This window comes from Mytilus edulis, chromosome 1 (genome assembly GCF_963676685.1).
Source record: "Mytilus edulis chromosome 1, xbMytEdul2.2, whole genome shotgun sequence".
NCBI classification, from domain to species: Eukaryota; Metazoa; Mollusca; class Bivalvia; order Mytilida; family Mytilidae; genus Mytilus; species Mytilus edulis.
In genome coordinates, this window is record NC_092344.1 from 117458405 (window position 1) to 117476883 (window position 18479).

General features: G+C 32.3%; 1 protein-coding gene across 3 annotated transcripts in view; it reads left to right on the forward strand.

Moving 5' to 3' along the window:
• Positions 1-18479, forward strand: part of LOC139502362 (KICSTOR complex protein SZT2-like) — a 106283-nt gene that overhangs the window by 71539 nt on the left and 16265 nt on the right. For all 3 annotated transcript variants that reach the window (XM_071291826.1, XM_071291831.1, XM_071291832.1), the window contains exons 35-48: positions 401-503; positions 1139-1218; positions 1529-1572; positions 1925-2042; positions 4540-4664; positions 7023-7211; positions 7985-8063; positions 8420-8587; positions 8954-9172; positions 10852-10997; positions 11351-11552; positions 11860-12053; positions 16429-16600; positions 18294-18439. In XM_071291826.1, coding sequence (XP_071147927.1) covers positions 401-503; positions 1139-1218; positions 1529-1572; positions 1925-2042; positions 4540-4664; positions 7023-7211; positions 7985-8063; positions 8420-8587; positions 8954-9172; positions 10852-10997; positions 11351-11552; positions 11860-12053; positions 16429-16600; positions 18294-18439 — 1985 coding nt within the window. The remainder of the gene's footprint in view (positions 1-400; positions 504-1138; positions 1219-1528; positions 1573-1924; positions 2043-4539; positions 4665-7022; positions 7212-7984; positions 8064-8419; positions 8588-8953; positions 9173-10851; positions 10998-11350; positions 11553-11859; positions 12054-16428; positions 16601-18293; positions 18440-18479) is intronic.

The window sequence follows — 18479 nt, forward strand, 5'->3', positions numbered from 1 at the left end:
CATTAACGCCTGAACATATTCCTCGATCAAGATCGTCAACCGGAACTTTCACACCGCTTTGCAATATGGGAATTTTGATTTAAACTGGCAGCTAAAGAAGGAGGAGTTCCGGATGTTAATTGATGTTAAATGATGTAAACTGATGTTAATTGATGTTAATTAATTATTATCGGATTTGTGTTAATTGAACACACGTGTTTGGTAAGACAATTACAAGAGAGTTTTGCAGACTCATTATCCTGATCGCCGCTGATTGGCTCTCTCTCACAGAGAGCAGGCGACGCGGCCAATGATCACAAGGAGTTCAAGCCTTCGTGTGGGAGAAAATCGGACACGGAAAGGGCTTGAATTATTCGAGTTAATATAACACATGACAATTATTACATCTTTTTATTTACAGGGATGACAGCACTGAAGGCTGTGCTAAATAAATTCTCAGTCATCAACAGGAAAAATATGTTTGTAATAAAAGAATCAACAACACATGCTGTGTTTTATCTTAGGTAATTTATCAGTTTTAGTAAATCCATATGTCAGCATTTTAATACAAAAAATCTATACGTCATCATTGATAAAAAAAACCTACTGAAAGTTAATATGTTAGCATGGATAATAAAATCAAAAGAAATTCCATACGTCACCATGGATTCGACATATAACAAGATAAAAGAGATCATCAGTTAAATAGTTAAATACAGGGACAAAGTTTTTAAAGAACCTTTGTTGGTAATAAAATACAACATACTAGGTATAGTTGTTAATTTCTGTGTCATTTTGGTCTCTTGTAAACAGTTATCTCATTGGCAATCATATCACATCTTCTTTTTTATAAGTAATAATAAAAAGGAAAATTCATAATATTTAAATTCAAGTAAATCAACTTTTAAAAAAAAATTGTCCTCAGAGGCACTCGCAACAAAGTAGTGTGGGTAAGGATGGTGATAAAATTCTTGTAAACTAAATAAGCAATAAGCACTACATTCTGCACTTGCAGCAAACAATGAAAGCATGGAATAATGAGAAGTCATTGAAACAAGAGGCTGGAATGATCAAGCGGATGAAATTCCTGAGGGGCATCAGTGAGGAAATAACATCTATAAACCATTATTATTAGTATAATTGTCAATTTATATTTCAGATTGAAAGAAGTCAGTGGAAAAGATGCCATATACCAGAGACAGTTATCTACAATAATTGGGGAAGAATTTGAACTAGGAGGTAACTTTATAAATAAACTATACGAAAATTCTTTTTATATACATAACTGGTACTTGAAGAACAGAAGAAATAGGGATAAAGATCAAGGGTAACAGTTGTACACCACATATTGATCAAATAAAAAGGAAGTACCCAATGAGAGATGGACAATAGACAAACAAATGAACATGTGTAGCTAAACAGCTATCATCTTTTCAGTCTCGATCTTCATGTAAGAAATAAAGTTTTAATGCAATAAAATGAAAATAATTTTCCAAACAAATGGTAATTGAATTTTCCACCATAAAATTATGTAATTGTATATTTGTAGAATCCTCAGCATCCCTGATTGCCATGATGAAGAAAGAAGAAATGGTGAGAAAATATACATTTGTCTATCTTCCTTGTATAACTTAGCCCAACTCACAAAAAATTACAAATTTTAATAATGAACATGCTTCATAATTTGTAGTTGTTTTATTACAATTATAAGAATAAATGTGATCTAAGGTTTAAATTGTGAATCTTGGTATTTTTATTGTGTTTATACTTGAAAAATATCTAGTTTTATAAAATTTTCAGTAACTGTATTAAACCTTTGCTTTTATAACTTGATACATCAGTTTTGATGTGGAAATTGTGAGAAAACAACCTACCAATTGCATGTATACAAAAATATTGAACATTTACCATCAACACTTCTATAGCTTTGTATAATTTCCTACAGCTGAATGTGCCAGAAAAAGACAGTGACACTTTATCAATAACATCTTCAGGCAGTGCAATATCCTCGATTAAACCACAAGATGAAATACAACTGTTTGTCCATGGCATAGAACCACCAGGTAATACATCAAACTTCTGTGCTGACATTATTTTTTTATCTCTCAATTGGTGTCTTGTATGGTATGTTTGTTACGCTGTGACTTTAATGGGAAGTTTACTGTGAAAGTTTGATGACCGAGGGCCAAGGTATAATAGATAATTAATTATATAATTTTCACTATTGCATCAATATGGTAAAACTCCAAAGTGACACCTTTGCATAGTTTTAAAAATGTTAACACTCTTTCTAGATAACGGTAGATCCTTGCAGTGAATCTTTGTTAACATTGTGTACAAAGAAATATAGATGTTAATTAACAATTGATCAGTGAATAACACCAACTTGACCATAAAGGATATCTTTAATTTGCAATTTTACAAATACAGAAACTTAAAACTGAAGAATGGATAGCATAAAGGTCACAAAAACAAACTTAGATACTTACCAACTTAATTATTGCTTGGAATTGGCTAAAAACCTGGAATATGTGGCTAACTTAATAATGACTTGAAACACACTCAACATAGGATATGCTCACTAACTTATTAAAAGATGTCTGTAATAAGTCTTGCTCAAGTTACATTTTCTCATTTATTTGAATCTCAGGAATTGAAATAGAAAGGTAAGTGGACACAGAACATATTTGATAAATTTTGTCTGAGCTTCTGTAAGACATTTGCTGTTTGTTTTCAGGACAAGGCATTAGAGTTGGATTAGTCAACACTTTACAGAATAAATTAGATGATGCTGTATTAAAGATTCTGTTTGTAAGACTATTGTTTGCTTTGTTTCAGGAAAAGATATTAGAGTTGGATTAGTCAACACTTTACAGAATAAATTAGATGATGCTGTATTAAAGATTCTGTTTGTAAGACTATTGTTTGCTTTGTTTCAGGAAAAGATATTAGAGTTGGATTAGTCAACACTCTACAGAATAAGTTAGATGATGCTGTATTAAAGATTCTGTTTGTAAGACTATTGTTTGCTTTGTTTTCAGGAAAAGATATTAGAGTTGGATTAGTCAACACTTTACAGAATAAATTAGATGATACTGTATTAGACATTCTGTTTGTAAGACTATTGTTTGCTTTGTTTCAGGAAAAGATATTAGAGTAGACTTAGTCAACACTCTACAGAATAAGTTAGATGATGCTGTATTAGACATTCTGTTTGTAAGACTATTGTTTACTTTGTTTCAGGAAAAGATATTAGAGTTGGATTAGTCAACACTTTACAGAATAAGTTAGATGATGCTGTATTAAAGATTCTGTTTGTAAGACAATTGTTTACTTTGTTTCAGGAAAAGATATTAGAGTTGGATTAGTCAACACTTTACAGAATAAATTAGATGATACTGTATTGGAGATTCTGTTTGTAAGACTATTGTTTGCTTTGTTTTCAGGAAAAGATATTAGAGTTGGATTAGTCAACACTTTACAGAATAAATTAGATGATACTGTATTGGAGATTCTGTTTGTAAGACTATTGTTTGCTTTGTTTTCAGGAAAAGATATTAGAGTTGGATTAGTCAACACTTTACAGAATAAATTAGATGATACTGTATTGGAGATTCTGTTTGTAAGACTATTGTTTGCTTTGTTTTCAGGAAAAGATATTAGAGTAGACTTAGTCAACACTCTACAGAATAAGTTAGATGATGCTGTATTAGACATTCTGTTTGTAAGACTATTGTTTACTTTGTTTCAGGAAAAGATATTAGAGTTGGATTAGTCAACACTTTACAGAATAAATTAGATGATGCTGTATTAAAGATTCTGTTTGTAAGACTATTGTTTGCTTTGTTTCAGGAAAAGATATTAGAGTTGGATTAGTCAACACTCTACAGAATAAGTTAGATGATGCTGTATTGGAGATTCTGTTTGTAAGACTATTGTTTGCTTTGTTTTCAGGAAAAGATATTAGAGTTGGATTAGTCAACACTTTACAGAATAAATTAGATGATACTGTATTAGACATTCTGTTTGTAAGACTATTGTTTGCTTTGTTTCAGGAAAAGATATTAGAGTAGACTTAGTCAACACTCTACAGAATAAGTTAGATGATGCTGTATTAGACATTCTGTTTGTAAGACTATTGTTTACTTTGTTTCAGGAAAAGATATTAGAGTTGGATTAGTCAACACTTTACAGAATAAGTTAGATGATGCTGTATTAGACATTCTGTTTGTAAGACTATTGTTTACTTTGTTTCAGGAAAAGATATTAGAGTTGGATTAGTCAACACTTTACAGAATAAATTAGATGATGCTGTATTAAAGATTCTGTTTGTAAGACATTTGTTTGCTTTGTTTCAGGAAAAGATATTAGAGTTGGATTAGTCAACACTTTACAGAATAAATTAGATGATGCTGTATTAAAGATTCTGTTTGTAAGACAATTGTTTGCTTTGTTTCAGGAAAAGATATTAGAGTTGGATTAGTCAACACTTTACAGAATAAATTAGATGATGCTGTATTAAAGATTCTGTTTGTAAGACATTTGTTTGCTTTGTTTCAGGAAAAGATATTAGAGTTGGATTAGTCAACACTTTACAGAATAAGTTAGATGATGCTGTACTAGACATTCTGTGTTTACAGCTGAACAGAAATCCTATGTCAAAGTTATCTGCTGAAGATGTTCATGTAAGTACATTTTATACTGATAGAAAAACACTGCCTCACTAAAGACACATTTTACTTTCTTATTATGATTTTAAAGGACACTGCTGAAAAGGTCAAATGTTAGGCAGGAATAGTGTTTGTGGAACACATTTAACCTCTGTAGATTGTTAAACTATGAAGACAGCTTTATACAAACATATATGAGGATATTGAGGGTTTTTATGAAATATTTCTGAGCAGGTCCGATTTTTTTTCATTCATTTCATGCTCTTTTTATACGACCGCAAAATTTGAAAAAATTTTCGTCGTATATTGCTATCACATTGGCGTCGTCTGCGTCGTTGTCGTCGTCCGAATACTTTTAGTTTTTGCACTCTAACTTAAGTAAAAGTGAATGGAAATCTATGAAATTTTAACACAAGGTTTATGACTACAAAAGGAAGGTTGGGATTGATTTTGGGAGTTTTGGTCCCAACATTTTAGGAATTAGGGGCCAAAAAGGGCCCAAATAAGCATTTTCTTGGTTTTCGCACTATAACTTTAGTTTAAGTTAATAGAAATCTATGAAATTTTGACACAAGGTTTATGACCACAAAAGAACGGTTGGGATTGATTTTGGGAGTTTTGGTTTCAACAGTTTAGGAATTAGGGGCCAAAAAAGGGCCCAAATAAGCATTATTCTTGGTTTTCGCACAATAACTTTAGTTTAAGTAAATAGAAATCAATGAAATTTAAACACAATGTTAATGACTACAAAAGGAAGGTTGGTATTGATTTTGGGAGTTTAGGTCCCAACAGTTTAGGAATTAGGGGCCAAAAAGGGACCCAAATAAGCATTTTTCTTGGTTTTCGCACCATAACGTTAGTATAAGTAAATAGAAATCTATGAAATTTAAACACAAGGTTTATGACCATAAAAGGAGGGTTGGTATTGATTTTGGGAGTTTTGGTCCCAACATAATAAGGGGCCCAAAGGGTCCAAAATTAAACTTTGTTTGATTTCATCAAAATTGAATAATTGGGGTTCTTTGATATGCCAAATCTAACTGTCATGACTGTGTATGTAGATTCTTAACTTTTGGTCCCGTTTTCAAATTGGTCTACATTAAGGTCCAAAGGGTCCAAAATTAAACTTAGTTTGATTTTGACAAAAAATGAATCAGTTAGGTTCTTTGATATGCTGAATCTAAAAATGTACTTAGATTCTTGATTATTGGCCCAGTTTTCAAGTTGGTCCAAATCGGGGTCCAAAATTAAACTTTGTTTGATTTCATCAAAAATTGAATAAATGGGGTTCTTTGATATACCAAATCTAACTGTGTATCTAGATTCTTCATTTTTGGTCCTGTTTTCAAATTGGTCTACACTAAAGTCCAAAGGGTCCAAAATTAAACTTAGTCTGATTTTAACAAAAATTGAAATCTTGGGGTTCTTTGATATGCTGAATCCAAAAATGTACTTAGATTTTTTATTATGGGCCCAGTTTTCAAGTTGGTCCAAATCAGGATCTAAAATTATTATATTAAGTATTGTGCAATAGCAAGTCTTTTCAATTGCACAGTATTGCGCAATGGCAAGAAATATCTAATTGCACAATATTGTGAAATAGCAAATTTTTTTTTAATTAGAGTTATCTTTCTTTGTCCAGAATAGTAAGCAAGAAATATTTAATTGCAAAATATTGTGCAATAGCAAGATTTTTTTTTAATTGGAGTTATCTTTCTTTGTCCAGAATCAACTTAAATCTTTGTTATATACAATATACAATGTATATTCACTTTTTACTACCAACTGATAAATTAAAATAATCTTTACCATTCAGTGATAACAAGCAGTTTTTTTACATCTTAATATTTTATGATGTATTTAAATGAGTAGTTATTGTTGCAAACTCCATTAGAAATTTTAATTGAGATTAGTTTTGGAATAAGGGAAAGGGGGATGTGATTAAAAAAATTGGGTTCAATTTTTCTCATTTGAAATTTCATAAATAAAAAAGAAAATTTCTTCAAACATTTTTTTGAGAGGATTAATATTCAACAGCATAGTGAATTGCTCTAAGAGAAAACAAAAATTTTAAGTTCATTAGAACACATTCATTCTGTGTCAGAAACCTATGCTGTGTCAACTATTTAATCACAATCCAAATTTAGAGCTGAATCCAGCTTGAATGTTGTGTCCATACTTGCCCCAACCGTTCAGGGTTCAACCTCTGCGGTCGTATAAAGCTACGCCCTGCGGAGCATCTGGTTTCTTCTTCTTACAAATTATTAATGAAGAGCTATAAACATTACACCATAGAGCAAGTTTTCTCCTCCTGGCAAGATCAATTCATATCCTTAACTTTATTTACCATTTATATTCTTTTATTCTGAACAGTTTATCCAGAAACCACAAGAGATCAGAAGAAATGCTGAGGACAGCAAGGGACCTATGCAGATACAACTGACAATACCAGTATCTGCCACCATGCAGTTATCAGCTGTTGTGTACTATTTGAAACAAAACCTAAAGCTGTTCTCTCATATACCTAACTATGCTGATAACAGACCAGACAGTCACTTCCAGGTAATGTTTTACATGTGTTGAAAAAACAACATTACTCTAGAAATTGGATTTAGTCTTTTTCAATAGAACTTTGAAACATTAAAAGAAGGGTGTGTGGGTAAAACAATCTTTCCAATTCCTTAATATTGTATAACATGTTGTTTTTAAATGCTTCTGAGAAAGGCCAATTTGAACAAAAGTTTTGATGTCAATCCCTAACATTTTAATAGTTTTATAAGAATAAATGTTATGCTCTTTTTCTGAAAACTTGAGGAAGCATTTACTTGTCCTTTTGTTATGGTGGATCATGTTGCCAGTCGTTTAACTTAAGTTTGCTTTGGAGAAAGACCTAATAACTTTTCAAAATTAAGAAATACAATGGAGTTCAATTTTCACGATTGGCTTAATTACACTCCCAGAGTTATACCTCTTGGATTATTTTTAAATGGTAAGAAAAAGTTTGCATATTTGAAGCTAGTTTACTATTGGACGTGGCATTAGTGACCAAGTGACCTTAACAAACTACTGTAGTTAACTTTGGGTCATAACCTTACTATTTTGTAATTTATGCACATGTAATGCTATAAGATGCCAGTCAAGATCAATATTCTCAGTTGCCAGTTTCACCTTTTTATAGTTTTGCATTTTCTCAAGATGGTAATTAAAGGTTTTATTTTTATTTATGCTTTTGTGCTTCTATTGGCTACACTGACATTTTTCTTGGTTTTTTTTCTGCTATAAACAGTGATTATTTTCATTGAAGATTTTTTTAGACTTGTTATTTTGTATTACAGGACATAATGGATGGCAGACAACAAGCTATTCCTGATGGTCAGGCTTTTCTATACATCAGACCAACCCATGGTGGGAAAGGTAGGTTTATTTGTATCTGTAGGTTTATTTGTATCTTTTTGGAAGTTACCAGTAAAATCCTTCTTTTCTAATTAACAGTATAGAAATAACAGCCTTCCACTGAATTAACATGATTTTGATTACAGAAATCAACGTTTTAAGAATGACCTTATATAGTCTCCTGTGAGGACTTCATTATATTTTGTGGTTTGATTGAACATGTGTTCAAGATACTCAACTACCTTTGTATACTTGTGTGTTTTCAGTTTTTTACCCCTCGTTTATTTTACCAGTAACATACAAACACTTCAGTTTTACAGTTCATTTATCCTAAAAAAATGTTTCAAAAGACATATACATATTTTTCCTCTTTTCAGGGATAGCATGTATAAGTTTGGCATTAGTTGATGGGAAAGGTATTCCTGTACAAGCATTGGGTTGTCGTAAACCTTCTAGGATTGGTTATACCAAAATAGCCTCAGAGAAAGAGTTTGAACATCTTATACACACAGATCTATATGAAAGTAATGGTGATTCCAGGCCAGGTGAATGTTATAAGATTGTTTGACTAAGAATTCTATTAGGTTATTCTTAATCATCAAGAATTGGTAAAGTATGCCAAGAAAAAGAAATTACTGCACACCCTCATCTATGGAAGTAATGATTCTATTATACACCAGATATTAGGCAGTGTAAAGTAAAGAGTAATCTAAGTTTGTACCTTGTTTATAAAATAAGGAGAATTAGTATGATTACCAATGGGACAACTATCTGTCAAAAAACAATTATTTGAGTGACTTACAGTTAGCATTATATACCATGAATGATAATAGTTTAGATATAGTCTCAAATATTGATATAAGGAGTCAATTAATAACTTATGTTTGAAGTATTTGTACATTTTTTTCTAGGACCTACAGCCTTGTTACAGTTCAGAGCATGGGAAGTTGGTTCAGCAGATCTCGGCTCACTGAAGGAGAAATTGATATTAGCTGTTCACCATTCATTGTGTGACATAGTGACCGAGTTCACCATGCTGACGGCCTCCGTCTGTCAGATACCACACCAGTTAATGGAGTTACTGCCAGTAGCATCATACTCAACTCCCTCATCACCTCATGCTCCTAGAGGTAATAATTATCTGCCTCTGTCTGTCAAAGTCAATATAAGTTTAAGGGGCACTGCCAGTTATGTCATAAACAACTCCCTCCTTATAACAAGCTCAAAGAGGCAACATATGTCATCATTATTCTGCCAGATACCTGAACACAAGTCAACAGTGGTACTTCATAATACATGTGCTGTAACCTCACTCTAAAGAATATGTGTAGCTTCCTCAGTTTGTCAGATACTTCACAGTGAAGTTACTGTTGGGTGTATGCTATACTCATAGATATTTGAGATCACCACAGATACTTCACAGTGAAGTTACTGTTGGGTGTATGCTATACTCATAGATATTTGAGATCACCAAGTTTTTCAGATACTTCACAGTGGAGTTACTATTGGGTGTATGCTATACTCATAGATATTTGAGATCACCAAGTTTGTCAGATACTTCACAGTGGAGTTACTATTGGGTGTATGCTATACTCATAGATATTTGAGATCACCAAGTTTGTCAGATACTTCACAGTGGAGTTACTATTGGGTGTATGCTATACTGATAGATATTTGAGATCACCAAGTTTGTCAGATACTTCACAGTGGAGTTACTATTGGGTGTATGCTATACTGATAGATATTTGAGATCACCAAGTTTGTCAGATACTTCACAGTGGAGTTACTATTGGGTGTATGCTATACTCATAGATATTTGAGATCACCAAGTTTGTCAGATACTTCACAGTGGAGTTACTATTGGGTGTATGCTATACTGATAGATATTTGAGATCACCAAGTTTGTCAGATACTTCACAGTGGAGTTACTATTGGGTGTATGCTATACTGATAGATATTTGAGATCACCAAGTTTGTCAGATACTTCACAGTGGAGTTACTATTGGGTGTATGCTATACTCATAGATATTTGAGATCACCAAGTTTGTCAGATACTTCACAGTGGAGTTACTATTGGGTGTATGCTATACTCATAGATATTTGAGATCACCAAGTTTGTCAGATACTTCACAGTGGAGTTACTATTGGGTGTATGCTATACTGATAGATATTTGAGATCACCAAGTTTGTCAGATACTTCACAGTGGAGTTACTATTGGGTGTATGCTATACTCATAGATATTTGAGATCACCAAGTTTGTCAGATACTTCACAGTGGAGTTACTATTGGGTGTATGCTATACTGATAGATATTTGAGATCACCAAGTTTGTCAGATACTTCACAGTGGAGTTACTATTGGGTGTATGCTATACTGATAGATATTTGAGATCACCAAGTTTGTCAGATACTTCACAGTGGAGTTACTATTGGGTGTATGCTATACTCATAGATATTTGAGATCACCAAGTTTGAGTCAATACAACAGCCAAAAGAAAGAAGAGCAGAAGCAAACAGTGTTCAGTAAATCACTAAAACAACTGAGCAACACAAACACCATTAAAATTTACAATCACAATGATTAACATCTTTTCATTGGGATAATACAAGTGAACTGGATGACATTCAAATAAAAGAGCTCCATTTATTTGGCACTGTGATTTATTTGCCAGTAAAATTGAATTGTATCTGAGTGTAAGGTCATTGTCTTCTTTCTTTTAAAAAAAATATATAAAACATTTTAAAATGAGGAGAATGATAGAATTTCTATTGTAAATACCTGATTTTTAATGTTGTTTATATCATTGCAGAATCAGACCTTCAAAGGAGACATTCTATAATGACAAGAAAAATGCCAGATAAGATTATACTTAGTAGTGCTGTGTCTTCTCCATTGCTTCAGTCACTTAAAGATGCCTTTACAAGAGTTACCTCCCCTTCACCAGATCAGGCAAAGGTATGTACAGAAATCTCATTCATACAAGGTCAGGCTGAGGTATATTATACAATAATCTCACTTACTTATGCAAAAATGAAGAACAGGTGTCATGCATGTTCACCTATATACTGTAAATTCAGAAAATATTGTTTGCATTTATTATTGCACTATTGTCATTTTAGACTAAAATAAATGAAATTTATATTTTTTGCGACATTGAGAAAATTCTCTTTTATTTATATAAAATTTCTCAAAATGCGAGTTTAATTTATTGCATTTCTATTATTTTAGTAGAGATGATATGATGTTTTTGTGATTTACATGTTTTATTGTTCCTAAATAAATTTGAAATAAATTGCATTTTTTTTCAGTCCTTTTTTGATATTCCAAGTTCAGCAGCCCATATTCAAGGCCAGGCATCACCAAGTTCATCTTTGATGTCAGATTATAGCTCTGGATCAGAAGGTGATGTTCAGCAGATCATACAGAAATATGAGGAAGGCAGTCGTGGTATTCTGAATCCTGTATTCTCTTCACTACTTATCAAGTGGTTTGATTTCTGTCATGAAATAGGTTTGTATACCGACTATGAAGTAGATCAAAAGTTAAAAATATTGTGCTACCTATTGTAGAATGTATCTATTGCTAGGTAATGTGTAAGATCACCATGCTTACATACAACAGCAAAGAATAAATGGCAAGTTTAAAAACAACAAACATTAAATGTTACTTAACATTTTACCTCATTTGGTGAGGCATGTTATTAGTTGCTGAAATTTAAAAAAATCAGTGCCTTTAGATTTTTAAAAGTACCGTATATAGAAAAAAAATTTCAAAAACAGCTATCAATCTGCATTTTATTTTTGAATTTTATTTTTAGGTGTGCCTTCTGTGAGTAAAGATGTAATGGCTCTGTCTTCAAGATTTGCTGTTGATTTTTTCCTGAAGGAATTTATTAATGTTGTGTCTCATATACTTGGTGATGTTCATCCTAAAATCTTCAAGTTATACAAAGACAGCGAGGGAAATCTGTGTAATGGGACATTATACAATCCATGCAGAGTACCAGTTCAGGTAATGCTCATCATATAAGCTTGGTTCTGATTAAAAAGTGTGTGATTATTTAAATTTCTTTATAATTTTCAAACAAGCTGCTTGGGATTTCTTAAAAACATTTATATCTTTTCCATGGTAATACTATTAGGCGAGTGATATGACAGACAAATTTACATTTTTAATGCACCTACCTAACACACGGCTAAATTATATATCACTGGAAAGCTAAGAATGTGTACTTTCTAAATATCCCGGTCGTCAAAAGAAATTATGGTGCATTTTTTTTTTAATCGAGGTCAAAGGTCATGGGTGCAATTTCAATTCACGGATACTTCCAGTAGAAAAATCGAGTCAAAACAAATGCAAAAACGAAATATTTTTATAGGAATGCTGTATTACTGTTGGGAAAATATATTTCTATCATAGTATTAATTAATTTTGGTTGATTTTAACGGTAACGCATGTTACGTAACGTTTTCTATCGGAGTCTTTGAAAATCAACCATTAAGTCATACAAATGTATCTGTAGTCGCCCTTGCATTATCTAAATCTAATAATACCCCATATCATTTGATTGCACTTATTTACAAACATATATCTGCAAATTTGATATAAATAATCAGAAACAATATATTTGAAGCAAGGGGAAAATATAACATATGACATATTTTAATTGTTCAGAAAAGTCCCATGATGAGCTGTACATTAAAATTGAGGAAGCGTATGGTCTCCTGATCGTTTGAAAGCCTGCAAACCACTTCAAGATCAGACAACCAAGGGGCAGATTTTTTATTTATTATTGTTATGCAATATGTTGAGTCTGGATCATTTCATTTACAGCACTAAATCAGATATGATAAGAGTACTAACTAACATTACTAAAATGAGTAAAGTGCTACTAGTATATTTATATCAACAAATTGACAATTTTAATATAAAATATCACAAGGAAAATATGATCACTCATTGTACGTCAGTCTATGTTTGATTTTACTTTAGTCGGCCGCCGTGTATCTTGAGATATCTAATTAATAAAACAACACTTGACAAAGTAGTTTGTACTTTTTTAAAATTACGCTAGTGATGACGTTCGGCTACTTTGTCACTAAGTATTACTTTTTTATATCTTGTTTCACGGCTTCAAACAGAGGAGAAGGTTATCCTTATATTGAACCTTTTATTTGGCTTTCTTATGTTAAAATCCTGTTAGCGTATAACCTAAATGACCAAAACGTTGGACCATTTAGGTGTCGGAATATTGCGATATCGGAATATTATAGCTTCATTTTAACTTGTAATCTCATAATTCTTATCGGTCAACATATCCATACAAAGACAACTTCCTTGGCATGGGCATATATCAGTACAGCAGAGGCTTTGCTCAAAGCGGACACAAGATCTACTATATACAGATTGAATTAATTTTTAGGAATGTACATGAGGGATTTGTCAAAGAGACACCAACCCGTTCAAAAAGCAGGCAACGACCGAAGACCACCAATGGGTCATCAATGCAGCAAGAAACTCCCAAACCCGGAGGCGTTCTTCAGCTGGCCCCTAAACAAAAATGTACTAGTTTGAAATGATAATGGACATCATACTAAGCTTCGAAATATACTCAAGAAATTCAAATGAAAAATCATACAAAACTAAGAAAGGCCAGATGCTTCTGACTTGGGACAGGCGCAAAATTGAGGCGGGTTTAACATTTTTTGGAAATCTCAACCCTCCCCCTATACCTAAACCAATGCGTAAACAGATCAAATCATTTAGAAATGTGGATGACATCATACCGGACCGATGTTGCCTTTTAGCCAACCAAAGTCATACGGAGAACTTTTATTGTTTCTGTAGTTACATGTAGGTCGACATTGTCTTGGATAAAATTTTGACCCCCAGAAGAAAAATAATGCCATGTAGAATGTATGCCCCATTTTCAGTTTTTCTAATCTCCTGATCAGTCAAATTTGTTCATAGTTATCAAAGGTGTGTCCAATAAATACGGTGCATTTGTAATGATAAACCTAAATGAAAAAGATTTAATTTTTTTTTTATAGATTATAATTATACATTCTACTAAAGCCATACAGAACTTTGTCAATAGGAATATCGTACGCTTTATTCACTGCCGCAGATGCGCCATCACCCAAAAGACAATACAGAAATGTTTTAAAAGCAGGTGGCATAATTGCAATTGAATAATCCAGTGAATTTTTTTTTAGATAATGGATATTCATCTGATTGGATTACAACTTTACCCTAAATTTGCTTCCGTAAAATACTAGTAGCTACATAAAGTGCTTGCAACCAGTTTCGCAGTCACTGCTCAGATCTTTAAATTTGACAGACTGAATATCACAGTCATTTTAAACGGGTAATTTTCCGTCATAACGGCATAAGACAAAATTATAGAGCTACTGTATACAATATTGGATGTACCTTGGCCTTGTTGAGGCTGTATACATGTAACTATAAATTGACCATATATTTTTAGTTTTTGTTGAAGCTGATAAAATGTTGTGTAGTTTTCTCGGCGGATCCTCGGGCAGAAATTAAGCCCGATTAACTGATCAAGTAATTAAAGTTGTTAACCAGAATACTTCCTTTGTACAGGCACGTCATCTTTAATCGTCGAAATGTTAGTAAAAGCTGTTTTATTTTCAGAATTACATAGCTCTTTACTTTCTGATATCAAATTTTGTAGCAAATATTTAGCGATGCAAGCTAGATGGTATAAAGATTTAATAATAAAATTATCATGAGTTATTTTGTAAATCAGATCATTGTAAGAGATATATGTAGTAACACTCAATACAGCTTGAGTTTGCTCCGTAGAGGATACCTTATGAAGTTGTGTATCTTGCTTATAGGCTTTATACATTTGCAAAATAAACAAACCGAGACAAATCAGAATGAGTTGTAAATCTACTGCCCTCGTTGATATATGAGAAGAGACTGGTCGGTAGATGATAGGTTGTGTTTCTTTTTAAATATTTATAGCAACTCTTATGATATTTGTATTTTTAAATGGGATGTTTTCATTTTTTTCATATTCATCGACCAGTCTTCTGTAGGCTCTCTATGAACTTCATTTTTCGTTTTCCCACTGCGGCAATACAACTGTATCTTCATTTAAGTGTTTAACTACATAGTTTCTATGTAGTAAATACATGAAAGACTATGCATCTCAATCAATGGATAGTTTTTGATTAGTTTTTACTTTTTAGCATAGAAAGGGTTTCATCGTGAACTGGACTGTGAAAATTTGACACGACTCGGAAGATTTTCTACAATTTTCCGATACGATTCCTTATTTAGAAAGGGGTGAATTCTACAGAACTCAAAAACGATGTTTTACTTTGATTTGATCTTAAATTCGGACGATGTTATATCTATTTAAGCTACACTGAAGTTAAAGATAGAAATAGAACCGTTAAATATGATTTATCGTACTCTAATAGCACTATTAAGTACACGGAAATCGACTAATATTTTCAGTAAAAAAACGATAACGAAATGGATAAGGGATTCTGGAAACTATAGTGATTTTACCCAACATCATAAAATAACAGAAATTCGTGATTTTAAGAAATGTTGAGATAAAAACTTGATCTTGAATGAAAAAACGATAACTGATGAGTAATTTGGTGTGTTCTAAAACGGATAAAGTGCAAAAGCATTTAATAAAAATTTAATTGTAGATCCGAAAAGGTCAGGATTATGAAAATTTTCGTACAAAATGTCAAATATTTAGAAGGAATGCAAAAGCATGCGGACTTACAGTTGTAAATATTGTTTTTCATTATTTTAAGAATCTAATTCACTTAATTATTCTATCTAAAAGAAGAGATACGACTAATTTCCTTTGCTTGAAAAACATGTCGTAATTTTATATTTTTCAACTAATTTCTGAAATAAACGTCAATTTTACAAAAACTGCACCGTACGATTTTGTGACGACCGGGCAAAAATCAAAGTTAAATCATTATTCTTTCATTTAAAAAAGAAATTAGCCGTGTGTTAGGTGGGTGCATTAAAGTCCTTAACTAGACGTCTTTTTCAAATATTACACTCGCCTATATCCCCTACTGTCTGAATCCAGACTGCATGTTATCATATCATAGCGTTTTAATTTAAAAAAATAATAATGTCTTGGTTTTTTTTTCAAATACTGGTATATCATGTCCTAGGTAAAGAAATTTTACACAATTCACAATATAAGAATTAGGAGGTGTGGTGTGATTGCCAACGAGAAAACTATCAACCATAATTCAAATTAAGTAGATATGGAAATAACAGCCTTTAACATTGAGAAAAAGCCATCCTGTGTTGTTCGCTTTATTAAGTTTGTTTGTGTTTTTCAGCTTTTAACACATAAAATGATTTATTACAGACTGATGATGTCAATATAGAGAGTTCATTGGATACTACAGACAGATTTGATATGGTGATGGCAGATCAGGACATTAACTTTGTGGTAGTTGGACGTAACACAGAACAATGGCAGGCTAGTGTCCAGGATTTTAACGAGGAAGAATTTACAGCTTCACCCACATCTCCTAAAGGTAATGCTGGATATGTAATAAAGAAGATGTGGTGTAATTGGTTTCAACAATGATCAAAGCCCATACAACAAAGCTAAACGTAAAGATATCTTTGTCTGTATCATTATCTTAAGCTATTCAGAAATTACCATATGATGACTTTTTGACTTAGAAAAGAATTGACCTGATTGTTTAAAGTATGACCTCACAAAATCCTTGTAGGCTTCTAAAATAATTCAGTTTTAAATGAAAAATATTGCTCAGATCAATACAACAAACAAATGTCCAGTTTTCTAAACAGTGTCAATTATCAACAATATTGACGTTATTGGTTTGTTTTACTTTGCTCATTACCTGAATAGTGCTCAATAGTGTGACTAAGGACTGAAAAAAGTAAATGTAGAAAACCAGGAAATCTATTATACATTCCATTATAATGATAAGAAGATGTCTTAGGATTGCCAATCAGACATATAGTATACATTCCTTTATAATGATAAGAAGATGTCGTTGGATTGCCAATCAGACATATAGTATACATTCCTTTATAATGATAAGAAGATGTCGTAGGATTGCCAATCAGATATATAGTATACATTCCTTTATAATGATAAGAAGATGTCGTAGGATTGCCAATCAGATATATAGTATACATTCCTTTATAATGATAAGAAGATGTCGTAGGATTGCCAATCAGATATATAGTATACATTCCTTTATAATGATAAGAAGATGTCGTAGGATTGCCAATCAGATATATAGTATACATTCCTTTATAATGATAAGAAGATGTCGTAGGATTGCCAGTCAGACATATAGTAAGCTTTAAAAGGTATGGGCATGACAAAATGGGAATCAATTCAAAAGAGAAAACCAAAAGTGAATAACTGCAAGATGTTTTAGCAACCTTTTTGTTGGCATTAAAATTCTAACCCTATCCCTTTGATGCCCCTGCTTTGAAGGAGGATGCCTTAAGTGTTACCCTTGTCCATCCATACGTCAGTCTGTATGTCCCAAAATTGGTTAGAAAACATAAATCAAGTACAAATATGGGTGTAATAATTCTACTGGTCTTGATATGTACCGATTATCAGGTTGTATGCATGTTGATATTGTAAAATATCAGCTGGGAGACACAATATGAAGGTTTTTGTGAAGTGAGTGCAGCGAACAAGATAGAAATGCTTTCATATTGTGTGGAGCGGCTGATATTTACAATATCAATATGCAGATAACCTGATAATAAATTTATCAGGGTGTATTTGCATCTTTTGGAAGTGTCTTCTTAGTTTCGCCAGGAACCGGAAAATGACTAAATACATGTAAGTTCGGGTCAAACTTATTAATGTCAGTTCAAACATTATCATGTCTATGATATGTCCAGTTCAAAGTTATTAAGGCTTGGTCAATGTATTTCACGTCACAAAGCCATGATATGCAATTTTATTAAGAGCTGAGCAATATAGACAGTGGGACGACCGATAAGTCCCTTTATAAGGTTATATGGAAGAAGGGATATCATTTGTGTCCTATGCACACAATCCCCATTTATTTATTCATGAAATTCAATCCTGCAACCCCTTTATATATTAGCTCTAGAAGGAATACTATGAACAGGAAATCTGTGAAAATACTTTTTCTAGATATGATAACATGTTTACTTTGAAATAAACAATAAAATAAAAGGAATGATTTTTAAACCTTTATTCTACAGCTATACCTAAACATGCACTTCAGAGATTTGCACCATTGTGGTCTGAGAGAGAAAAATCACCAGATATATTGAACATGTTGGCAAGTCCAGATCCACTGTTTATACCAAGGCAGAGGTTACTGTTACTTACTGTACAAAACAGAAATGTAAGTATAAGTGGGAAAGGGGAAGGGTAGATATCCCCAC